The sequence below is a fragment of the Conger conger genome, chromosome 11 (assembly GCF_963514075.1).
Source record: "Conger conger chromosome 11, fConCon1.1, whole genome shotgun sequence".
Lineage (NCBI taxonomy): Eukaryota > Metazoa > Chordata > Actinopteri > Anguilliformes > Congridae > Conger > Conger conger.
The window spans coordinates 6,138,194-6,165,052 of NC_083770.1; the positions used below are offsets into that span (position 1 = coordinate 6,138,194).

The following is a 26,859-nucleotide window of genomic DNA, read 5'->3' on the forward strand; positions in this document are numbered from 1 at the left end:
TTGCAGCGTATGCAAAAAAGTTAATCTCATGACAACTCTGACACAGAAGGGGTGAATTATTATTTCCCCAGACATAAAACTATGAGAAGCAAACACTAATAGTCAGTCATTGGGGCAGGAGTGTGAACATGCTCTAACTGCTCCTCCTTGAGTTTGCTTTGGAACTGGCAAATATAGTTTAAGTAAGGGACATTTTCTGATTGTATGGATGAAATAAGCATATCTACATACTGGTATACTATAGATGAAATTCTGGGTTAATTAACTCAATTAAGATAATTTTAGATTACCTGTGCTTGAAAGGTCTTGTTCGAAACACAAGTTATAACACGCCAGCCAATGCGACCTACTTTTGTGTGAGTGGAACAAGAATTCTCATAATCCTCAAAAAGTCTCTTATTTGGTGAGTTCTCTTTTCATTTATTTTAATAAAAAAGTAATGTATATGTGAGTGCGCGTTGGTTTCAATAAGGGTACCGATTATCAGTAGTTGTGGTGAGCTCCCTCAGTGGATGCTTCTTGCAAGGCTGAATGAAAGTAATTGATCAAGCTACGAGATTCAGGCCTAACTTATTGAAGCTAAGTTCTCTTCTATTGTCTGGTGAAGACGAAGTGATCGAAATCTTCGGATTTCTCCAATTAATACTGTGGTACAGGAACAGTACATCACCACTGGCAGACGGGCCACGGGCGTAGCCATGGTGGTGTGAATGCGTAGATGGGAACTGTAGTTAAAATGGCCATGTGTTTGTGGAGCTTGAAAAGGGGTATTGCTGGCTTTATTGGATGACAGCCAGCGGATTGCCTACCTACAAGTTCCTTATTTTGTAACATGCGTAGCGAGAGAAGCATACTTCTACAAAAGTACTTGGAATGCTATTATGTATGTTTTGTATAGGCTCTGGAACACAATGAGCTCACATGCAAGCTCCTCTGACCAGTATCAGTAATGCAGTTGCACCTTTGAATCGAGAATCAAATTAAATAATCAAATCGAATAAAATACAAAGGGATAAAGATAGACATGTAAAAAACGTGATAATAGGTCAGCGGACAGTGTGAACGGATGAGCCCAGTTTATGTAAACAACGCTTGATCAGATACACACTGAGAAACCAACAAGCAGACACCACTTAAATCTTTGAATTTAGTTTTTAACAAATGTTTTATATATATATATATATATATATATATATATATAATTTTTATTTTATTTTATTTTTTTATCATGTATTATTTTATCTGATGTTACATTATAATGACTTGTTTCATTTTTGTTTTATTATGGCTTGCATAATTTGTTTGGGTGAGATGCCTTTATAATCCCCCATGGTGTTTTTATCTCACCTGCACAATTTGTTTTATTCTTTGCCTTGTACTTCTATTGTTGTCTTATTGTGCTAATAAATAAAACCAAACTAAATACCCACAGGTGAAGCTAGCTACAGCAAATTGGCACAATAACACCAAAAGCAACCTTGTAATTAATTACCTGCCCATATGTGGTTTCAATATGCTTTCTGTATGTCTGGTGTTATTAATGACTGATAACATTAATTTTTGATTAGCTGCCATGACTGGGCACTTAAAAGAGTAATAATTGTAAAGTTTTTATAAGCAAAACCTGCAAAAGGTTACATAGTTCTTATCTACATGTGGTGTCCCTAATTGTCCTATCTGTTGAGATGTTTCATGAGAAGCTGCAGTATGACTCAGGGTTATACTGTACTGTTTCTTTAGGTGGACATTGGTTCCTCCTTTCAGCGCTTATCATTATACATTCCAAACGAGAACTAATTTTTTTTTTTTCCTGTCTTTCAGATTGCAGCACCATTTACCCAAAAAGCTTACATAATGCATGTCAACCCAGGCTGCAGAAATATCCAAAGCCAAAGAAACCTGGGGCAGAAAAAGTAGCATACACAGAGATTTGTTTCATTGCTGTTAATTCTGAACACTGAACCAATGGAATCAACAACAACTCTGGCTTATATGGCGGCAGCCACTCCTCTGGCAATGGACACCCAGTCATCCATGTCTAGCTACCTTTGGCTGCTTGTCTTAGGCTTCGTCATTGCCTTCATTCTGGCATTTTCAGTGGGTGCCAATGATGTGGCTAACTCCTTTGGGACAGCTGTGGGCTCTGGGGTCGTTACCTTGAAGCAGGCTTGTATTCTGGCTACAATATTTGAAACAATTGGCTCCATGCTGCTCGGTGCAAAAGTCAGTGAGACCATTCGCCAGGGTATCATCGATGTCCGCATGTACAATGGGTCAGAACCTGTGCTGATGGCAGGCTCCATCAGTGCCATGTTCGGTGAGTGAAGAATGTTCATGCATTATTTCAAGTGCTCATACCAGTTCAGGAAATGTTATTGAGGCAAAAAGTTGTATGAGTTTGTATCAAATTCAAAGTTGTATCAAAGTTTGTATAAACTACTGGAATGTTTTAAAGGCACAATAGGTAAGATTTTTGTCTTAACACATTGCAAATCCCTTCCTATTATTCAAAAAGGCTCACTGAGATGTTGACTCACCCTCTGCCTGTGTTTATAGTCCTGACATTTGGGTTTGAAAATATACAGTACCAGAACATACGATAATTTGAGCTCATTGGTTCTAATTGCCATAGCCAATGGCTAAAGTTAAAACTTAAAAAAGACAAAACTATAAATAGTGATGTGTAGCACAATAAAGTCAACAATCAAGTCACCTGTTCGGCAAACATTTTCTTACTAGACCACCACGAAAAGATGGCAGACTCTGTTGCGTTTGTCACTGTCAGCTTTCCAAAACAGTGCATGACCCTTAGGAGTCCAAAATTACCTATTGTACCTTTAAATGAAAATATTTTTAATGTCTGTTCTATATCATATGATGTTTGTGGTTCTAGACAAGATGATTGCATGAGAAATGTGTTGCTAATGCTCTTTTGTGCCATCCTCTTGCCCGAATTTTAATGCCATGGTGTATGTATTATTTTACTCAAAATAAAATCAATCAAACAAATGACAGAGTACACGTGTTCCTCCTTCAGGCTCAGCTGTATGGCAGTTGTTTGCTTCTTTTCTGAAGCTCCCTATATCTGGAACACACTGCATTGTGGGAGCTACCATTGGTTTTTCCTTGATAGTCAATGGTCATCATGGAGTGAAGTGGCTGGAGCTTGTCAGGATTGGTGAGTAATTTATCTCTGCAAATGTGTTAATGTACTCAACACCAAATGTACTCAACACCAAATACTTTTAGAACTAAGATGAGTACAGAATCCTAGCCTGATGGGGTTTTTTTTCCACAGTCAGCCCTTTCTGTAGATGTGTGCATCATGGAGACTTGATAAATAACTTAAATTAAGCAAGACACCTGTACCATTTACAATACTGAATACAATAATTGTGTTTATGTACACCTAAATGATAGAAATGACGTTTGACAAAACTGAACAATGTAGGAGAAAATACACAAAAACTAAATCCTTTACACAAATACAGTGGTTTCAGAAAGTGTTCAGAGCACTTTTTTGCACACTTTATTGTGTTGTAAATGTCACTTTAAATTGACAAAACTGGCATTGTTGCCCATCGATTTACACTCAATAACCCATAATGAATTAAGTGAATACATGTTTTTTCACATTTCTGCTAATTTATTAAAAATCAAAAACTGAAATCTTTCAAATCTTACACAAGTATTCAGACCCTTAATTCAGTACTTTGTTGTAGCCCCTTTGGCAAAATTTTCAGCTTTGAGACTTCTTGGGTAAGTCTCCACAAGCTTTGCACACCTGGATTTGGGCAGTTTATCCCATCATTCCTGGCAGATGTTTTCAAGCACTGTCAGATTGGATGGGAAGCATCTGTGAATTGCCATCTTTAGCTCTCTCCACAGATGTTATATGTTAATTATCGCCCCTTTTCTTAACACAAGATTGACAATGACATACCAAAAATCAAATGGTTACTATTCTCTTCGGAAAGGTAACCCTTTCGGGTTTGTTTTCAAAGAGTCCAAGAATTACTCAACTTATTAATAAAACACATTTACAGAATCTCAAACACAGTGGAAGTGGAACCTTTTTTTCTCACTGAAAATGATACAGATTATTGTCCAGTCGCGAAACACTGGACAAATCCCCTTTCTCATTTGATGACAATATTACCATAAATGAGCATTCTGTATTGTTTTTTCGAAACCATGTCCAGGCAGTTTTCCAAAAAGGACGTTTGGAGACACCAAATGCACACATGCAAACTAAATTATATTATGGGTTCTATCAAGTGTAAAATATTGTATTTTGCTCACTAAACTATAAAATTAGTTTTATCCTGGAAAAACTTTGCCCCCACCTGTCGCCCTTCCACTACCTCTCCCTCTCAACCTTCCTCTCCTTGTCCTCTCAGGTTGACAATATTGTAAAACATGAGTACAATAATCACAATAATAACATCTTGTATATTAATATATTGATTGCATCCAACCCCTGTCAACACGTCAAACACATTCCTCAATTTCACATGCTGTGTATCATTCACAAGCAAGCTTGCTCTTTATTTCTAAGCATACTGAATAATAATAAAATATTTTGAGAATGTATTTAGATACTCACCAATATAACAAGGGGTCATGTCACCAAAAATACTCTCTATTGTGGAGTCAAAGGTGTTTTCACTATCTGCCTCAGAAATATTAACTCAGACGAGAGATTCCTTGCAAAACTCAGACGTGGCAAAAATTTCAAAAATATTTTTTTGTTGTGAAACGACAAGCTTTTTTGGCATAAAGTCTCAAGAACACTTTTCGCCAAAGTGTAACAGTCTTGTGCATATTGAAAATGCTACGCTTTCATAATGCAGGAAAATAAATTCTGTGTTGTTTTATGCAACCCTAACAAACTATACACCATTGGAAACGTAATGCCATTAGTTAAAATGTTTCTCAGTCGTCACTTCAATACCATAAACCTAGCCGGCTGTTATCATGAGCAGAACTACAGAACTGTAGTTTTTTTTACTCATAAGTGGGGGGTACACACAGACTTAGCAATTGCATTATGGTTACTGGTAAGATAACCTTGAACGTGAGCTTGTTGTGTTCCAGAGAGCCTATACAAAATGGAAATAACACCACTCCCACAGCATGCTCATTTTACTCTTCTCTTTCTGACAGTCCTCTGTAAATGCATGATACAAATAAAATGTAATTTTGCAGGAATTTCTCCATCTGTTGCTATATTAGCATTAATAGTCTTTGCTTAGTTGTCATTTGCCCATGTACGCTGTCTCATACTGTCTAACCTTTACGTCCTCTCTTGTTTGTTTTCTTATACGTAATTAATTAATTTTGTATGTGATGTCACAAATGTTTCTCTCTCACTGGCCACTACTTGTTTTATTTTTCTTGTGGTTCACTTGTCAATTGTGTCTGGTTGCTCCACATGCCTTTTTCTCGGTGTCTCCTACCACATAATTGTGCATTAGGGTGTTTGCTTTATTTGATTTGAACTAATCTCCGTAAAAAACAGTTACTATTTTGGTACCTGTGACTGCAACAGAGCCGTAATATAGCAAAAAGTTTTTGCACTGCGACTTCCTGGCCTTTTGTAAATCTGGCCTTTAGTATTTCTAAAATAACAAAACTGATTCCAATACGATATATGATAGTGTTTTCCCACTGTTTACTGACTGCCTTTAATTGTGTCCCCAAAATAGAGCCCACAGTGTCATGCAGTTTGCACAAAATTTGGACATAGGGAATGAGAGCTAAAATTATTCCAGTGGATGTGTCTAGCATAGTAATTCACACAAGAATGAGACTTTCTTTGCATTTTCTTCCAGTGACATCATGGTTCCTTTCTCCTCTTCTCTCCGGAATTATGTCTGCTGTTCTGTTTTACTTTGTTCGTAAGTTCATTTTAAACAAGGTAAGGAATACATATCCACTTACATTGTTTTTTATGCTTTTTTCTTTGTCTAGATATCTACAGTGCTGTGAAAACGTAGTTGCCCCCTATCTGGTTTCCTGTATTATTGTATATTTCTCACGCTGATTCATTTCAGATCTTTAAACAAAATGTTTATTAGACAAAGGGAAACTGTGTAAACACTTGTTTCATTGAATGAATGAAAAAAGTTATCAGTGTCACCCCTGTGAAAACCAAACCACACTTTCATTTGATATCAGTCTTTTCACTGCTGAGGAATTTTGACCTTCACTTCCTGGATTGTATGCACACCTGATTGCTATTTCCCCTCATTATCTCCCTATATAAACGTCTGTTTTGGTAGTTCCCTGTCAGATTGTTATGTGTCAACTCCATACTTTCCAGGGTTGCCTGACTGACTTCTGTTACGACCTGTTTTGTCCCTGACTTCCGCGTATAGTCTGTTTGATTTTATAATAAAACCGCCTTGGTCTCGCATCTGGGTCTCTTGTTCTACAGACCTGTTAATGCCAAGAGTGCCCTCTCAACCTTATACCCTTTCAACCAATCAGAGTTACTGCTATAATTTTTATTTGAGCCCCTTATAAAACCCTACTAAGTTTCACAATTTTCTCAACCAAAGCCAAAACCCCTGGAATTTCTGTGGAGGCTCTTCATATTGGGTGTGGGACTGAAAGGGTGGAACTTCTCACGCATCCCGGGGGAAGCTGGGGACATGGAGTCCGAGTGGACCATGTTCAAAGCCTCCATTGCAGAGGCGGCAAGCAGGAGCTGTGGCCAGTAGGTCATCGGTGCCTGTCGGGGCGGCAACCCAAGAACCCGCTGGTGGACACCAGCGGTGAGGGAGGCCGTCAAGCTGAAGAAGGAGGCCTTTCGGGCTTGGCTGGCCCGAGGGTCCCCTGAAGCAGCAGACAGGTATTGGATGGCCAGAAGGGCTGCGGCTTCGGCAGTCGCTGAAGCAAAAACCCGGGTATGGGAGGTGTTTGGGGAGGCTATGGAGAAGGACTTTCGGTTGGCCTCGAGGAAGTTCAGTCAAACCATTCGACGACTCAGAAAGGGAAAGCAGGGCTTGTCTCAGGCTGTTTTCAGCAGGGGAGGAGAACTGCTGACCCGGACTGGGGATATTGTCAGGCGGTGGAAAGAGCACTTCGAGGAGCTCCTGAACCCGAACAACACGTCCTCTGTGGAAGAGGCAGAGCCCGAAGACTCGGGGGAATCTGCACCTATATCCCTGGCGGAAGTTGCTGAGGTAGTCAAAAAGCTCCTCAGTGGCAAGTTGCCGGGTGTAGATGAGATTCGCCCTGAGATGCTGAAGGCTCTGGACATTGTTGGGCTGTCTTGGCTGACACGCCTCTTCAGTGTCGCGTGGAGGTCGGGGACAGTACCTGTAGAGTGGCAGACCGGGGTGGTGGTCCCCATTTTCAAGAAGGGGGACCGGAGGGTGTGCTCCAATTACCGGGGTATCACACTCCTCAGCCTCCCTGGGAAAGCTTACTCTAGGGTGCTGGAAAGGAGGCTCCAACCGACGGTCGAACCTCAGATTCAGGAGGAGCAATGTGGCTTCCGTCCTGGCCGTGGAACAGTGGACCAGCTCTTTACTTTGGCAGGGTTGCTGGCGGGGTCATGGGAGTTTGCCCATCCAGTCCACATGTGCTTTGTGGACTTGGAGAAGGCTTTTGACCGTGTCCCCCGGGGAACCCTGTGGGGTGTACTGCGGGAGTATGGGGTACCGGGGCCGTTGTTACGAGCCATCAGGTCCCTGTATAACCAAGTGAGAGCTGTGTCCGCATTCTCGGCACAAAGTCAAGCACGTTTCCTGTGGGTGTTGGACTCGGCCAATGTTGCCCCTTGTCACCGGTCCTGTTTGTGGTATTCACGGACAGGATCTCAAGGCGCAGCCGAGGTGAGGAGAGTGTCCGGTTTGGTGACCTCAGAATCGCATCTCTGCTTTTTGCGGATGATGTGGTTCTGCTGGCTTCATCGGACCGTGACCTTCAGCACGCACTGGAGCGGTTTGCAGCCGAGTGTGAAGCGGCCGGGATGAGAGTCTGCATCTCCAAGTCCGAGGCCATGGTTCTCTGCCGGAAAACGGTGGATTGCTCCCTCCGGGTTGGGAACGAGTCTTTGCCCCAAGTGAAGGAGTTCAAGTATCTTGGGGTCTTGTTCACGAGTGAGGGTAGAAGGGAGCGTGAGATCGACAGGCGGATCAGTGCAGCATCAGCAGTAATGCGGGCGAAATGAGCTTCCTCCGTAGGGTGGCCGGGCTCAGCCTTAGAGATAGGGTGAGGAGCTCGGACATCCGGAGGGAGCTCGGAGTAGAGCCGCTGCTCCTTCGCGTCGAAAGGAGCCAATTGAGGTGGTTCGGGCATCTGATCAGGATGCCTCCCGGGCGCCTCCCTTTGGAGGTTTTCCGGGCTCGTTCAACTGGGCGGAGACCCCGAGGGAGACCCAGAGCCCGCTGGAGAGATTATATATCTCTCCTGGCCAGGGAACGCCTCGGGATCCCCCAGGAGGAGCTAGAATGCGTTGCTGGGGAGAGGGATGCCTGGAATACCCGGCTTTGCCTACTGCCACCGCGACCCGACTCCGGATAAGCGGGTGATGATGGATGGATGGATGGACTAAAAGGGTTAATAAAGACAAATTGGTCGGTTTCAGAGCATGAGCTGCTATTTTCAGGTCCTGTCACAGCATCTGTACTCAGTCCTGTAGTCAGGACTTTGTCTTGATCTGGACCACTCCAAAACTTTATCTCTCTTCAGTCAATTAGATGTGGACTTAATTTTGTGTTTTGGATTATGGATCATTCTAAATACACATCACAAACCATGTGACCTCGACTCATCTGCTATGTTGGAGGACAAGCTGCCCATAGAACTCAATGTATTTTTCAATGTTTTTTAAATCTCAGGTCAATGACAAAGCATATAAATACAGTGACAACACAGATTCCTTGTGGTTAATTTCTGCGCAGTTTATGCTGCCTCAAATCGAGCGGATTGGGAGAGAGGTTTTTTTGTTTGCCAAAGATTATTACCCACTAGGGATGAGAAAATTGATGGTTGTCAATAGAAAGAAGAGCAAGGTGGATTTGCAATACAAGTAGGCAAGATCTTACACCAGAAAAATTTGTTTGGATCACTTTCTCACTGGTAAGCTTGCTTTTAATGCATTTATGCATCATATACCTCCTCACATTCGAGCTAACCAGTGAGCTGAAAAATCCCAAGGATCAGTTTTACCAAGTGTGAAGTCAAAGCTAGGTACTTCAGGTATGTATAGTGGGGCATTCCCCTTAGCAGCCTGGAATGCCAACACTAGCGACTTGAAGCAGCAATAGGCAGCTAGTTGCGGGCAATGAAGAGTGGGGTGACATGAGTCAGGCGGGCTGCGGCATTCTGAACCAGCTGGAGGGGCTTGATGGCACAAGCTGGGAGACCGGCTAGGAGGGAGGAATATGATTCCCCCCACCTGAGCGCCAAAAAAAAGGCGGCATACGCAGAAGGACTTAAAGAGAATAGTGAGGCTGATCGGCAGTGGTGGCCACAAAAAAATTTTCTGGGCCCCGCCTCTGACAATAAATGTCAACCAAGACACAGGCACGCACATGCAAATACACACACACACACACACACACACACACACACACACACAATATTAGACAGATATTTTACAAGCAATACTTTGGATTTGCTTTGGCTCATGAGTAACTTTCGTTATTGGAACACAGGCTACAATGTTTGTGATACTTTAGAACTTTTGTATTAATCAAGTCAGAACCATGGATCAACAGGAATGTTTACATAACTAAAGCGGCCTGTAGCATAGTGGTTGAGTTACATGACTGGGACCCGCAAGGTTGGTGGTTTAATCCCTGGTGTAGCCACAATAAGATCTGTACAGCCATTGGGCCCTTGAGCAAGGCCCTTAACCCTGCATTGCTCCAGGGGAGGATCTGCTCAGTCTACGCAGATAAGAGCGTCTGCCGAATGCCATTCATGTGAAGCTTAAGCCTATGCTACTCATGTTTCAGTATCAGTTACTTTCTTAGCTTTTGTTTTATCTTTAATATTAAAAAAAAACCCAGTATATTTCTATTACCTATTTGGTTGCTTCCTCTTTGTTAAGCGATACAATTTATACTTTCTATATCATAAGGTTTTTAAGAACGGCCCCCTGACTTAACATTGGTGGAACACTGAGTTTACAGCAGAAAACCAGTCCACCAATTTATGTTTGCCTAGGTTATGCTAGGCTACTAACGTTAGCTTGCTTGGTAATTGGAATGAATAACATTATGCCAGGTTTACCTGGATATAGCATGACTACGTCCTAGTTGCTAGAAAACTTTCATTTTTCAGCCAAATGCAGCCAAATTTTCTCCTGAGAAAGTACAGTAGGCTAACGTTATATCTAGCTTGATATCTTACCTGCAAGGTTTCGCCGATGAGTTCGCTTATTTAAGGATATACAAACACACACCACTGTTTAAACAAACATTGTCGTGCTATTTTCCAGTGAGTTGTTAAAATATAAAGACCTGTAAAAAAACAGACGTACTGATATAACACACAGAGAGACATGGGCCCTCCTAGACCAGGGGCCCTGGTGCCATTGGACCTGCTGCACCACTTATAATACTGCCACTGCCAATCGACATAACCGGCAAGTCGTTCGATAGGGTGGGATGTTGTGTAACTGCTCATTGAGCAGTAAATTTCCCTCTCTGTAAAAAATCACAATGTGACGGCGAGAACCTGAAAGTATCAGTCTCACGGCAAAAGTGTGAGAGTCGGCAGCTCTGGTTACAAGCGACATATTATAAAGATTGCTTTCATGTGAAGGGTTTGTACAACGCAAAACAAGTTTGCTGCAGTGAAAGATATACAGAGCTCAAATTGTGTATTGCCGTTCTTCACTTCAACAGAAAATGTGTAGCTGCACAAGATCACAATGAGGAATCAGCGGGAAGCTCTTGCTCCTCCCTCAGCCTAATACACTTGAGCGACCCATCAACCAACTTGCCCGTAGTGTGAACACGGGATTACCGTCCATGGGGATAATATGCACTTGTGTCCTCTTCCTGGCAATTTGCAACAATTCCATAGGTTTTACTTATAATTGTTGAAGTGGTACATAACAGTGCTGTTGTATGTTTAACTGTTTATGTATGCTTTTGTACCCATTACCCGACTTGGTCTATGATGGTCATTTACCATCTGTGTCTTCTGAATTGACAGTCCTTTGGCTTTTCCCATGCTGATGGTGGATTTTGCATGCTTGCTACCTAATTTCTATACTCTAGTGAAGTGATGGATTGACTCAATATCATTTTAGACTTAAGATTGACTAAATTAATTGTCAATTCCACTTGATTTTATTAACAATAATTGTTAGGGGTGCCAATAATGAGATTAGTACATAAAAAAATTTAAACATGAGAGTAAATGTATTGAAATAAAAGTATAGTATAGTATAGTTTTGGTGAGAAGTTGGTGAGAAGTTAACAACTGTTGGAGCAATTATTCGAAAATGGAAGAAACACAAAGTCACCGCCAATCTCCCTCGGTCTGGGGCTCTACGCAAGATCTCGCCTCGTGGGATATCAATGATCATGAGAAAGGTCAGGGATCAGCCCAGTACTAGACAGGAGGAGCTTGTTAAGGACCTGAAGGCAGTTGGGACCACAGTCACGAAGAGAACCATCAGTAACACACTACACCGTGAAGGATTAAAATCCTGCTGCACGCGCAAGGTTCTTCTGCTGAAGAAGGCACATGTACAGGCCCGTTTGCCAAAGAACACCTGGATGATCCAGAGGAGGCTTGGAGAAGGTGATGTGGTCAGATGAGACCAAAATAGAGCTATTTGGCATCAACTCGACTCGCCGTGTTTGGAGGAAGAGAAATGCTGAGTACAACCCCAAGAACACCATCCCCACTGTGAAGCATGGATGGTGGAAACCTTATGCTTTGGGGGTGTTTCTCAGCTAAGGGGACAGGACGACTTCACCGTATCGAGGGGAGGATGAATGGGGCCATGTACTAGGACATTTTGGGCGACAACCTCCTTCCCTCAGTGAGAGCACTGAAAATGGGTCGTGGATGGGTCTTCCAACATGACAATGACCCAAAACATACGGCCAAGGCAACAAAGGAGTGGCTCAAAAAGAAGCATATTAAGGTCCTGGAGTGGCATAGGCAGTCTCCAGACCTAAATCCCATCGAAAATCTGTGGAGGGAGCTGAAGCTTCGAGTTGCCAAGCGACAGCCTCGGAACTTTAAGGATTTGGAGAGGATCTACAAAGAGGAGTGGACCAAAATCCCTCCCAAGATCTGTGCAAACCTGGTGAAAAACTACAACAAACGTCTGACCTCTGTGCTTGCCAACAAAGGTTTCTCCACCAAGTATTAAGTCCTATTGTTCTATGGATCAAATACTTATTTAATGTGAAAATATGATATTAAATTTATAAAATGTATATGATGTTGTTATTGTGGATTATTTTGTGATATTCTGTCTCTCAATATTAAAATGTACCTATGATTAAAATTCTACACCGTTCCATTCTTTCCAAGTGGGCAAACCTACAAAATCAGCAAGGGATCAAATAATTATTGCTCCCATTGTATATGGAGACTGGTGAATTTATATGCGTAAATCCCACCTTCCTGTCACCCAGTCTGGCCCTTCTCCTCTGACATCTCTCATTATCAAGGCATTTTTGCCAGCAGAACTTCTGCTCAATGCATGTTTTTTATTTTTCACAATATTCTTTGCAGTCTAGAGACTACTGTGCGTGAAAATCTGAGATCAGCAGTTTCTGAGATATTCAAACCACCCTGTCTGGCACCAACAATCATTCCACGGTCAGAGTCACTTAGATCACATTTCTTCCCCATTCTGACATTTGGTCTGAAAAACAGCTGAACCTCTGACCATGTCTGCATGGTTTTATGCATTCAGTTGCTGTCACATTATTGGCTGTAGAGATTGGTATATGTGGGTATTGATCTCACTCCTGCATGTGTCATTGTATATGAGCTTTATAGTGTCTTCGTTGTTCATTCATTGATTAATTAATTCAGTAGCTACTGAAAGTAACAACATTGGAACAACCACTGAGCCCAGAATTTAAAAACCACATACTTGGAGATACTAAGTAAAATTAAGAAACAGACTGATAGTTTGTGTGTTAAAGGAAAAAATCTGGAAATAAATACTAACAATAGTAATCCTGTTTTTTTTTTTTGGTTTTTTTTTGACACATAAATCTTTCTGAAGTATTAATTACACATCACTCACTTATATGTCATGATACATTTTGATTTAGGGTTCAGTTTTGTCCATCACTGATTGAACCATTACTTTCTACAGGACAATCCTCTGCCTAATGGCCTGAAGGCCCTACCCGTCTTCTATGCTGTTACCATGGGAATAAACCTCTTCTCCATCATGTTTACTGGTGCTCCAAGTAAGTATAGAATTCTCTCCTTGCTGTAGCTAAGAAGATAACTTTTTGTGATGTCATTCTTAACAACTATTAAAAATAGGGGAGGCCAGTGTGGCATAGAGCCAAATCTAGGTGAAATGTAAAATAGAATTTTTGGTGATTGCATCTGAACGGACCAGGCCGTTTTTAACAGTGCAATTTTCAATCACTATGGTAACAGGATATACCATTTATGTCATGGTTCTGGTGGGCATTCGGTTCGGTTTTCCAGGCATTACCTTTTGCCGCTAGATGGCGCCATTGTCGCATTCCAATCTATCTGGCATTGAAGGGAGACCTGGGGCTAATGAAAAAAGACAAAAGTCTCTTGTTCTTATATGTGGGTAAAAGTCCATCACGCTGGCAACGGTGGGCTTACGACAGTAGTAGAGTGCTCACATTTGCCACCTCATGGTGATTCTATGAAAAACAAACCCTAAAGCACTATGGATTATGGGTAATCTTGTGACAAATGACTGCTTTGCCTGTTACAGGCTATAATTCAATTTGGCTGCTCTTTAATAAACTTTAATAAACTTTAACACAGTTGGGCAAGATGCTGTCAATAAATTATGGGTCAAATCAGGTCTCTACTACACTGCAGATGGGAAATAAGCTCTCCATTTCTCAACAAACCACTATTTTTCTACTGCACTGAAATATCTGCCAAAATAAATGTTTGCATTTTAAGAATTATTGCAAGTGCAAAGCCAATGGTTTGTCTCTTCTTCTGTTGCATTTGCAGTGCTGGGGTTTGACAGAATTCCCTGGTGGGGCACACTACTCATCTCATTCGCCTTTGCTTTCCTCACAGCCATTGTGGTATGGTTTACTGTCTGTCCACACCTCAGGAAGAAGATTGAGAGTAAGTTTCCTGTTCCATTATAAAATATAACCAGGTTTATATAACATGGCAAATTATTTCAGCCTGTAGGCATTCGATTATTCAAATCACTGGACTCATTATACAGTTGTGACACCATAAAATCAATGAGTTGACTGTTGATTAGTTATTTAAGCTGCACATTGTTTGGTCCCCAATTTCTTTATATTAAGTTTTTTCTTATAAAATGTATAAAACAGCTGATTAGTGAAGTATATATTTGTGCCCCCCCATTTCCTTAATTCACCACTAACTGTGTGAGGTACCATTCAGAGGACCCAGACGCAGACCAGGGAGTATGCAAAAACGTTGTCTTTATTCAGTCCAATTTCAAGTCAGGTAATCAGAGTTCAAACAATCCTAGAATCGAGATGAAAAAGAATGGTCAAAAAACAAAGCAGGAGTCAATGATCCGAAAATCACAGGCTGAAGTACAAAAAGGGCTAGGCAAAAACGAAGTTGATGAAGGCGGCTGGAAAAAAGTCTAAATAACCAAATAATCAGACGGCAAACAAAACCGCACCTTTGTCCTTGTGTCATTCTGTCTGGTTGTTCATAGTTTTGGTTACCTGTTTTTTGACGTCTGCCTGGTTTTGGACTTTGCGTTTTTGGATCTTGTTTTTGTACTCTTTGGTCTGGATTATGTTCTGTCTGCCCCTTCATCTGCCTCAATTAAACCTAGCATTTTCTCATCACCCCTGAGTCTGCTATTGGTTCCCCTAGCAATGGGTGCAGTTTTGGGAAAATGAAATTTGAATGCTTGTAAATATTTTTAGTAAATTTTGTACACAAGTTTACATCAAGTTTATACATTTAAAGTAGTTATGGATTGGTCTTTGACTTATACATTGAGATATTCAGCGCTAAACTATAAAAAAAATGTTTTTGTAATTTCTTTGTATTGTAATGTATCTTTTGTGTACACTATGTACATGGTCTGACATATTTGTTCTGTCTCAGATTCCTGAATGATGCAAGCCTCTTTAATTTAAGTCTTCAACCATGTGTGTGCAGTAAATAGTTTTTGAGATACTGACACTTTCATAGGACTAGTGTCAGGCACCAGAACAGTGAACCCAAGAGTTAATGTCAGAGTCTTTATTAACTTTGCAGGCAAGGGTGATTGATTAACATCAAACAGGCAAGGGTCAATTTCCACCAAATAGATATATCAGAGATCAGGCAGTTCAAAAAACGAAAGTCCAGGCAATGGTTCAGAAAATGGGGAAAACTACGGGGTGCACAGAGAGTAAACATACTGTAAAACTTCAATTAAAAGCCAAGTCCCATATAGATGCCTGTCCCTAATATAAGCAGGGTATGGCATTATGTTTTGTCAAATAAACGCCGGTCTCAATTAGAAGCCGGGTCAAACAGCAGTTGGGAGTGAGAATGTTTACCGTTTTTTGTTTTTTTTTCACTTGCATTGCAACGTAACATTTGCTGATCGCCCAGAGAATGAGTTAGATCGCAATGGCGCCTGCACAGAGGAAAAAACTTTTTCGGGCTTTCATCCTTTATAAGGTAGACTATTGGTGTCTTGATACTCGTCTCCTCTTCTCCTCTGTGCCTTGCTGTTTAAATGATGCGCTGCGGGGCTGACTCTTGCGTTTAGGGTCCACGTGGTGAATTGACTGTCAGAATTTTAAGAGTGCAGATACATTTGAATCACGTACGGTATTTATTTGACTCTCTTATCCATGCGTTTGTGTAATGTAAATCATTTTGCATACATTCTGTATGAAATTATATGGGTAGGCTAATAAATCAAATTCTTTTTGATACATTAATGCCATAGTTTTATGTGATTATTGCTGAAATTGAGTCTCCTTTTAGTTATTTTCTTTTTAAAAAGGTGTCCGCCTTTTTCTTTTTCCCATAGGGTTGCATGTAAAATAAGGCTCTGTGTGGAGTATGAACACAGCCTTTAGACACGCCTGTGTCTAATAATAGCCTGTCTCTATTAAAGGCCGGGTGCGCATCGGTGTTCAAATACATAAAAGCCTGGGCTATTAGAAGAAGTTTTACGGTAAATGAAAATGAAAGTGGCAGATCACAAAAAGTGTCACATCTTAAATTAGTAGAAATGCATTTATTTATTTATTCATTGTATTTTATTTATGTATTTATCCTAGCATAGTTTCTTTATAAGACACTTAAAGAATAATTGTATTAGAATGAAAGTTTTTAGTTCCACCATGTATTTCAGCAAAATGGCTTGTTCATTTTTTCTTTTTCCTTTCAGAGATGATCAAGTCCAGTCCCTCTGAGGGTCTACTGATGCAGAAGAACACCCTGAATGCTGTGTCTGATGAGCCACATATTGCAACCTATTTCCCTGTACAGCTACCTCCTCCTGAGGATGGAAAAATTACTTTTGACATTGGAGAGACTGAGGATGTGGATGATAAGGACAGCAAAGACTTGGATGGTACTAATCTCAATGGTAAATCTCCTTTTATCCAATACCTCTTAGGCTTGCTTCAAGTCTTGCATTACTTTTAATCCATGTTATTATCGAAACATGTTTTTGTGTTTCAATTCATTAAAATAATATAGAAGCATAATCTTTGAATGCATGAATTTGGCTGATTGAGGTCACATTAATTAGCATTAACTAATATAGTTGTTAACATGAATTCATGACTTACAAATGCATTAATTAAGCATGAAATTCACTTTTCATTAGTTAATGTATTCATTAACTCCTAACTAACATATTAGCTACATTAATATTTATAAATTAGCAACCCAGAGGATAAATGTACAATTAGCATTTACAGATTAACTGGTTTTCTCATTCCAATATGAATTGGCTTGAGCTAATGTAGTTGTTAGCATGTTTTCATGTTGTACAAATACATAAACAAAGAATATTATGTTTCACAAATTAGATTATTAACAACTACATTAGTTCATGCTAATTCATCTGACCTTATTGTAAAGTGTTACCATTTATTCTAATGTATGTCCTATGTTAAAATTAGTTACATATCTAACACCAACCACATTTCTGTTTATTTCATTTCAATTTTATTTGTATATTGCTTTTTACACAAACACAGTCACAAATACACTTTACAGTGGGAATACAAAACTGTACAAAAAAAAAAAGCCAAGCCTGAACCACTCCAAAAGCTAGCATAAAAAAAACAAAAAAAAAACTTCCCAGTGGGAAGACATCTCTGGAGGAACCTGGCTATGTAGGAGGAGCCAGTGTTGGGACATGTGCAGCATTGTATGCACATCCCGAGGCACTCAGTCCCTTACAAATGAATGCATTTTGAATTTCTTTCTGAAATAGGGTAACGAAAGAGAAGAAAAATGATTAAAGCATTAAAGATGCATTGCTTGCTTGTGAGTAATGAGCCTACATTCAAAACGGAGTGTCATTTTTTGTACCTCATTTATTGCAGTTTTTAAACTAGCAATTCAGTCGTTTATGGCAATATGGCATATAGCTATATGTTCTATGGCACTGTCACCTGTCGGTGGAACCTACGCCACCTGTCTACCTCCACCCTCTCCTCTACAATCCTCTCCTCCCTACCATCTGCAGAGTCTTTCTCTCGACTGTCTCCCGACGATGCTGCTACAACCCTCATGTCCTCCCTCTCACCTTCCTTTGACTCTATGTGTCCCCTCACCACCAAATTAGCCCGGGCCTCCACCCCAGTCCTTGGCTTTCTGATGCTCTATGAGCTGTCTGAACCAAACTGCGGGCAGCGGAGAGAAAATGGAAAAGGTCCTTCCATGCCCTCCTATCATCTTTCTATTCCTCTGTCTCCCTAGCTAAATCTTCCTTCTTTCACTCTTAACGCAGCTGCCTCTAATTTACATTTTACATTTTAGTCATTTGGCATTTGGTCTAATTCCTGCAAACTGTTTTCAACCTTTTGCCCCCCCCCCCACCTCCCTCATCAACACCTGATGACTTTGTCTCCCTCTTTGAAAAAAAGGTCGATGCCATTCGCAATTCCTTCTCCCCACCCTCTCCCCCTGCTGACCCTCCTACCTTCCCCAACTCCCTATCGTCCTTTTCTCCCCTCTCTGACTTCGACACTTTGAAACTCCATACATCCCATCGCCCAACCACCTGTCCTCTTGACCCCATCCCTTCTACAATCTATCTCTAATGACATTCTCCCTTTACTCTCCTCTCTAATCAACACCTCCCTCTCTTCCGGCACCATGCCCTCTTCCCTGAAGAGGGCCAGAGTCACTGCCCTGCTTGAAAAACCTACTCTTGACCCCTCTGCTCTGAACAACTACCGGCCTGTCTCTCTTCTTCCCTTTCTTTCTAAAACCCTGGAACGGGTGGTCTGCTCCCAACTGTCCACTTATCTTCTCCAGAATAATCTCCACGATCTCAACCAGTCCGGGTTCAAGAGTGGCCACTCCACTGAGACCGCCCTGCTTGCAGTCACTGAGGCACTCCACTCTGATTAAGCCAAATCCCTCTCCTCTGTCCTCATCTTCCTCGACCTGTCGGCCGCCTTTGATACAGTCAACCATGAGATTCTGCTCTCATCGCTGACTGGGGTGGCTGTCACAGGATCTGTACTTGCTTGGTTTTCCTCCTACCTCATTCCTACGAGGTGAATTGGAGGGGCTCAGTCTCTGACCCTCCCCCCCTACAAACTGGAGTCCCACAGGGCTCAGTTCTTGGTCCTCTCCTCTTCTCTCTATATACCTTGTCTCTTGGTTCTGTTATCTCTTCCCATGGCTTTTCTTACCATTCTTACGCTGATGACACCCAACTCTTTCTTTCCTCCCCCCCCCCAATACCCAGGTCACCACACAGATCTCTGCCTGCTTGGTTGATATCTCTTCGTGGATGACTTCCCACCACCTGAAGCTTAACCATGCCAAGACTGAGCTCTACATCCCTGCTAAGTCCTCTCCGACAATCAACCTCTCACTGACTGTTGAGGACTTTGTAGTTTCCTCCTCCCATATGGCAAAGAATCTTGGGGTCACTCTTGATAACAGCCTCACCCTGGCTCCACAAGTATCCTGCACTGCCAGAACCTGCAGGTTCTTCCTCTACAATATATGCCGTATCCGTCATCTCCTGATGGAGAAAGCCACCCAGCTCCTAGTCCAGGCGCTCGTCATTTCCCGACTGGATTACTGAAACTCCCTCCTAGCTGGTCTCCCAGCTTGTGCCATCAAGCCCCTCCAGCTGGTCCAGAATGCAGCAGGCCGCCTGACCACCAGTCAGCCCAGGTCGGCACACGTCACCCCGCTTCTCATTGGCCTCCACTGGCTTCCTATTGCCACACGCATCTGATTCAAGGCCCTAGTGTTGGCATTTCAGGCTGCTAAGGGGACTGCCCCACCTTACATCCAATCCTTGATCACTCCTTACTCCCCAGCTAGACCACTCTGGTCTGCCAGCTCTGGTCGTGTGATGGTTCCCTCACTATGAGCACCTGGCGGTCGAGCTGCACGTTCACGCCTATTTTCCATTTTGGTTCCTCAGGGGTGGAATGACTTGCCTACCATTGTCAGGACAGCAGAAACCTTCCCCCTATTTCGATGCAGACTAAAAGCACACCTTTTCAAACTGTACCTTAGTCCTACCTCCTCACCCCCCCCCCCCCTTCTGATATCCCTATCCCTCTTGTCTAACCCCCCCAAAAAAATGGCACTTATGATGACTATGTTTAGAACAGCACTTCATGTGTATTTTACTAGTTATGGATGTGTTGCTTTAACTTATGGAAGAACCTATGCACTTGTAAGTCACTTTTGATTAAAAGCGTCTGCCAAATTATTAAAATGTAAATGTAAATATAGACAGAGCCTAATTTTACCGCTATTGTTCGCACTCAGACCTTGCATGTCAAGTTCCACGCCTCTGTTCAATGTCGGGGTAGCAAGGAATTATGTACACTGTGTTTTAAAACAGCAGTTTATGAATCCAGGGTTTTTAACCGTCAACACCCTTGTTTAAATGTCTAGCACTCTGAATACCAAACACAAGTGTCAACAGTTAAAACACCTCACTTAACCAACATGGAAAATATATTTATTTGATTTAATTTGGTAATTATGTTCAAACATATAAATTATCAATTCAATCATCTAATTATGTGATAGGCAGAGCAACCTGTTGGATCAACATGCACAACTTGTTGTGCGATTCCCCTTGTCGTGGACCACTTCCGCTGTATCAGCTCTGATTTTGCAATTTGAAGCATGATTCCCTTTTTGTTTGTGCTTTCCCTTTAGAAGATGAATCGTCCGATTTAAATAATTTCTGAACATGCGACACGTTTCCTTTTTACATTTGCTTTGGCATTTTGCATTATGTTTCTTGTCTTGCAGCATGTTTACGTGTTGCATTTGCTTTAGCTTTTCATATGCGTTTTGAAATATGCATCATTTCTTGATTTGGAGCATGTTTTCATAAAATGCAATTTTGGACCACCGTAATAAGCGCTCCTACATTGAACAGATGCAATAGACCAGAGCGGATATCCCACTGAAGCATCATTGTGAATGCCACACCCCACTTTGGGGGAAACATTCAGCTGATCCCATTGAAAACAATAGTAAAAAAAGACGACAATGGCAAAGAACAAAAAAGCCAAAAATGAGTCGTGTTTTGACCTGCCAACACTGACGACGGGCTTTTTGATGACGAAGACGACAACGAAAATATGAAATGCTTCACAGAAACAATGACGATGATGAATTCATCCACTATATTCTTCTGACTAAAATATGAGGGGACGAAAATCGTCAGATTCTATGTTTTTCGTCATCTGTTTTGTGTAAGTGCTAAGCGTTTCCGTTCATTGTTACCGTCTGTGCGCACCGTAGTCTGTCAGCTCATTCATTCCCTATCATTTGTTTCACCTGTCTCCCACTTCCTGATTGTTTCCCACACCTGATTGCCATTTCCCTCTCGTTACCTATGTATAAAAACCCCTTTGTTAGTCTAGGTCATCACCAGATTGTTATGTGTCCCAACCATACTCGCCGGTGTTTATATCTGATTGATTTCTGTTACGACCTGTTTTATCTCCGACTTCCACCTTTTGCTTTACCCGTCTTTCTTTGGAACCACAGTTTATCCTAGGCTTTTCCACTTCTGTTTCTGGATTCTGTTTTTGTTTGGTTTGCCTGCTAGTTATCAACCCTTTGCCTGTGACCTTGACTTTGTTTTGGATTATCTCTGCTATCTCTGTTTGCTGGTGTATTGACCCTCTGCCTGGACACTTAACTACAAACGGCCTATTCCTGACTGATTCTGTTTCCTGGCTATAGACCTCCGCCTGTATACTTTGCCAAGTTTATAATAAAGACTCTCCTTGGTCTTGCTACTGGTATGGGTCCTGTTGTTCTGATGGAAAATGTCACAAAGAATGCGTGGATATGCAACACTTTGTTTAAGTACCCATTCCATCTGAAAGTATCCATCTGTTCCATCTATTTTGAAATTTGCATGGTTTCTTGATTTAAACAAGCAAGAACAACCAAGGAACCACCACGCAAAATAAAAAGGAAAAAGGAAAGGATCCAAATTCTAACACAAAACCTTGTTTCTGCGGCCATCTAAAATACCTAGAGGATGCTTGCCTTAATTGGGTAATGTGTTAAAGTGTGGAAGGAAGGGGGAGGGGGGGGGGGGTCATACTGCTTTATGGCAAGAACTAGGGAACAATGTACTCATTAATGTGACCTTATATTGTTATATTGTTGAAAGAAATGCTAAGCATCATTATAGTATTATCAGAAGAGTCATGGTTTTAGCCTCTTTTGAATGAGACAAAACATGAAAGGTAATCCTACTTAGATATTGAATACCTTTAAAAAAAAAAAACCTTTTTATTTCTGCTTCGAACAACAGAGGTGATATTTGTAGACAAATAATTGTTCATTCTGGGAAGTCACAATCTCCACCTTCATATCCCGTATAATAAAGCCAAATTGAATGCGTTTGTCCAGTTTCAACCATTATTAGCTATATAAACAATGTAAACGATTAATAATTTCAATTGAATGTTACAAAGTTTGCATTCAAACTTAAAGTGTGGAAAGAGAAAAGCCCTGACACCTCATTAATACCATGTATTCTGTGGTCTCCCCAGTGGCAACTCTGCAGGAGGTAGGGCCCAACGATTGCAGGCCTAGATTAGGGCATCTCTGACTTTGACAGCAGCATTCTTAGAAACTATAACAACAAACAATGGCAATGTTCCTCTCTGAGGCCGTCATCTAAACACAATCTGTCTTACGAGAAGCTGGTATGATACCCTTGTTTGTTATATCTGTCAATGGCATAAAAGCCATAAAAGCCAATGGGAAAATTAATGTCTCTTCTGGAACTGATAACCCAGGGCAGTGATGTGAATTGATAAAAAATCTAACCAATAAGCCCTTCCTGCGAGGTCAGGAGAAAATGGCAGACACCTGACTCATTACATTATATTATTGGCATTTGGCAGACGCTCTTATCCAGAGCGACATACAATTGATTAGCAGGAGACAATCCTCCTCTGGAGCAATGCAGGGTTAAGGGCCTTGCACTGGCTGTGCAGATCTTATTGTGGCTACACCAGGATTTGAACCACCGACCTCGCCTGTCCCAGTCATTTACCGTAACCACTACGCTACAGGCTGCCCAATCACACACTGCTCATGTCGCTGGAGGAGAACAAGGTCAGCTTATTCTTAGCTTGTGTGTCTGCTGACGCCTGGTCTGACCATTTCACATTGTGGCTTATGTGCTGAGGTTTCGGCTGAAGACTGCTGCCTCAGTAACAGCTCAGACTAAATTGTGATCAGGGCCCTGCCAAGCTGCTAAATACATTGAAAACTCTAGGTGAGTTATCCATGCAGAATTTTCCTTTAGCTCATTTCTACCAATGCTACTTTGTTTCACTAGGACAACTGAACCTGAAAAAAAATGTGCCTGTGTAATTCGCCAAATCCGTTTAAGAATTTAACACCTTACATGTGTGAAGAGTGTGAAGAATAACAAAAAGTCCATGCAAGTTCACATTATTCCATTACTATTTGGGTTGCCTTTCTTTTTCCTGTCACTGCACACAAAGATAGGGCTTATGCCTTTTGTAGCTGTGCATTCTATGGCATAAAGAAAAGCCAAATAATGGCTGTACACATATAATAATAATAATAATAATAATAATAATAATAATAGTAATAATAACAATAATACTAATAATTAGTATGTTCTCCAGCTGCAGTTCTGGTCTTATTATACTTTTGAAAATAATTTGCATCAAGTAGATGGGTCCTAAAATGCAATACTTTAGCTTTTTGACAGAACTATCTGTGTTATATATCTACTGTCCTTGATAATACTCTTTTTTCTGATTTTCACCTGCAGTCCACAGCAAGGACCAGGTCCAGTTCAGCAATAGTAATGAACTTCCCACCCAATACCACACCGTCCATAAGGACTCCGGCCTGTACAAAGACTTGCTGCACAAGTTGCACCTGGCCAAGGTGGGTGACTGCATGGGTGAGGGAGACCGAGCCATCCGCCGCAACAACAGCTACACTTCGTACACCTTGACTATCACTGGCATGCACAATGACTTCAAGCTGATGGATGGAGATCTCAAGCCTGGTGAGGATGGAGATAAGGAGAGGAAGCAAATGTGTGCAGACAATTATACCAGGTACTTCAGCACAGTGACTGACAGTAGGCCACTGGATGATGGTGAGGTGGTGATGGATGCAAGTCATGAAACTAGCAGTGAGCTTTCACTGGAAGAGGATGCGTTGGAGATCGACCGGCCAGAAGTCTCTCTACTCTTTCAGTTCCTTCAGATCCTCACTGCCTGTTTTGGTTCCTTTGCTCATGGAGGCAATGACGTCAGGTAAACAGATGATCATAGGTGCTGGTATTTATTTTATTATAATTAGTCATATAAATATTATAATTAATGATTTACAATTACACTCACTGAGCACTTCATTAGGAACAAAACCTACTTCTTCATGCAATTATCTTATCAGCCAATCGTGTGGCAGCAGTGCAATGCATAGAATCATGTAGATACAGGTCAGGAGCTTCAGTTAATGTTCACATCGACCATCAGAATGGGGGGGAAAATTTGATCTAAGTGACTTTGATGGCAGACAGGGTGGTTTGAGTATCTCAGAAATGGCTGATCTCATTTGTAAAGGAGAAAAATGCTGGCTTTGTGATGGCAGTATAATGGTTAAACCTTCAGCATCAGCTCATAAAACTCTTTGGTAACACATTTGATGCTTCACTTATAATGCTTTCATGACAATGTCATAAGCACTTCATAATGCTTCATGACATGTTATACTGTTAAATGATACAATGCCAGCCTTCTGTATACCATTTCAAGTATGTGTTGTCAAACACCAAAGCTCCTCAGTTTCCTAATTTAAAACAGTTCTCATTAAAAGTTAGGATCTGATCAATGATTGTGCCCAAGTACTTAAAATGAAGCAAGACACTTCTACCATTTATAATACTAACAAACTTTCATTTTGTTATACATAAATTATGAAAATTAAGTGCTGCAAACAAAAAAAAAAACAAGGTAGGTGAGTTCTTCTTTATTTTGCTATTACTGATAACTGTTTTCTGAATTATAAATTCCTTGACCACACGTGTGCAAAATCTGGCAGTTGATCAGCGCAAACATAAAGACTGTGAAGGATACATACGGCCAGCTGGTTATCGGCATACATACGGCCTGCTGGTTGCATCTGTAGGAGCCAGCCTCAGGCATGTAGGAACTTCAGAGCAAGGGAGTGTAACACATGCCAATATGATTAGAAACTTCTTAATCTAAACTTTCTTCATCTATTGAATTGTGTTTCCAGTGGAGTCAACTATTCTCTTTAGATTAATTAATTGATGGTTTGAACTCTCTGTTTTCTTTGCCTCAGTAATGCTATTGGACCCCTGATAGCCCTCTGGCTGGTGTACGACACAGGGAAGGTGATCTCTAATACTCCCACACCCATCTGGCTGCTGCTGTATGGAGGAATAGGCATCTGTGCTGGGCTCTGGGTTTGGGGACGCAGGGTCATTCAGACTATGGGCAAGGACCTGACCCCCATCACTCCTTCCAGGTACCTCTACCCTGTGCCTTTTCCAAAACAATGGATACTCAACCACCCTGTCTGGCACCAACAGTCATTCCACGGTCAAAGTCGCTTAGATCACATTTCTTCCCTGTTCTGAAATTTGACCTGAAAAGCAACTGAACCTCTTGACCGCGACTGCATGCTTTTATGCATTTAGTTACTGCCACATGATTGGCTGATTAAATATTTGCATTAACAAGCTGGTGTACACGTACAATAAAGTGGTCACTGTGTATTCTTATTCTTTATTTGTATTATTCTTTTTCTCAACTGTTCACTGTTAGTTGGCCTTGCCTTACGTTAACTTTTATTATATTTTAAACTCTGATTTGAGTCATATTTTATATTGATATATTTCTGTTTCTCGATTTGTTTGCAGTGAAGCTGGTTTATTTATTTTAATTGTTTAATATTAATTGCAAACAAGTAAAGTTTTACTGCTGTGTTCGTATAACATAATTACAGACAACGCCATTTCTAAACACAAAATCATAGCCTGCTTGGCTGCCTCCATTGGATATAGCCCATATGCTCATTTATATTTTGCTCATTTAAATTTATATTATCACTAACATTGTCATTAAAGTCATTATACACATCTCTGTAACATTATTTTTCAAAAACCTAAACCCTTCTTTCTTTTTTTTACCATCGAGTCAGTACATTAATGCATCTTATTAATTTCATATCAATGATTTAAGGACATAAATTGTGTTTATGCTAATGCCAACAGTGAAAATATGGAACATCTCATCTATGTACTGATGCATACATAGATTGTGCATGGGAAATGTGGACAAGTTGGAGGGAGTTCAGCTCCCAATGACAGTTTATTATGTACCAACTTGAATTTGTTCATTCAATTTAAAAAAAAGAAATTAAGTCATGGTTTTCACCCTGTTCTTTTTTGATGTGTTCCCACCTAGCGGTTTCAGCATTGAACTGGCCTCGGCAGTGACAGTGGTTATTGCCTCCAACATTGGCCTTCCTGTCAGCACCACTCATTGCAAGGTAACATGACACTGTCAGTTGTTGAACATTGATGTTTTTGGTGTTGTATGAAGTGTTCTTACTTCCCATGATGTGTGTAAACAGGTGGGTTCAGTCGTGGCTGTCGGCTGGTTGCGCTCCAAGAAGGCAGTTGACTGGCTTCTGTTCCGCAACATCTTTATAGCTTGGTTTGTGACAGTACCTATTTCTGGTGTCATCAGTGCTGCCATTATGTCCCTTTTCTACTATGTCATTATTTGAAAGCCTTGGTGGGGCACCTTCTCTCCCAGAAATCACCATGCAATATCACTTTTACAGTGAGATCATCTGTTTTCCTTTAAGGAAGTTGCAATTTCACTCATACATTGTATGGTAATTAGGTGGTCATACAGTAGTACTGTAAGTAAAATCTCATTTTAACATTGAGTAGCCAAATTAGAA

General features: G+C 41.1%; 1 protein-coding gene across 1 annotated transcript; it reads left to right on the plus strand.

The window, feature by feature from the left end:
- Positions 1 to 1,965: 1,965 nt before the first annotated feature.
- Positions 1,966 to 26,679, plus strand: LOC133140506 (sodium-dependent phosphate transporter 1-B-like). The gene is made up of 10 exons (XM_061260508.1): positions 1,966 to 2,317; positions 3,038 to 3,178; positions 5,835 to 5,920; positions 13,319 to 13,415; positions 14,179 to 14,298; positions 16,562 to 16,747; positions 23,681 to 24,176; positions 25,228 to 25,413; positions 26,355 to 26,439; positions 26,524 to 26,679. Exons 1-10 carry the CDS (start codon positions 1,966 to 1,968, stop codon positions 26,677 to 26,679), a joined length of 1,905 nt encoding a protein of 634 aa, XP_061116492.1.
- Positions 26,680 to 26,859: the final 180 nt, after the last annotated feature.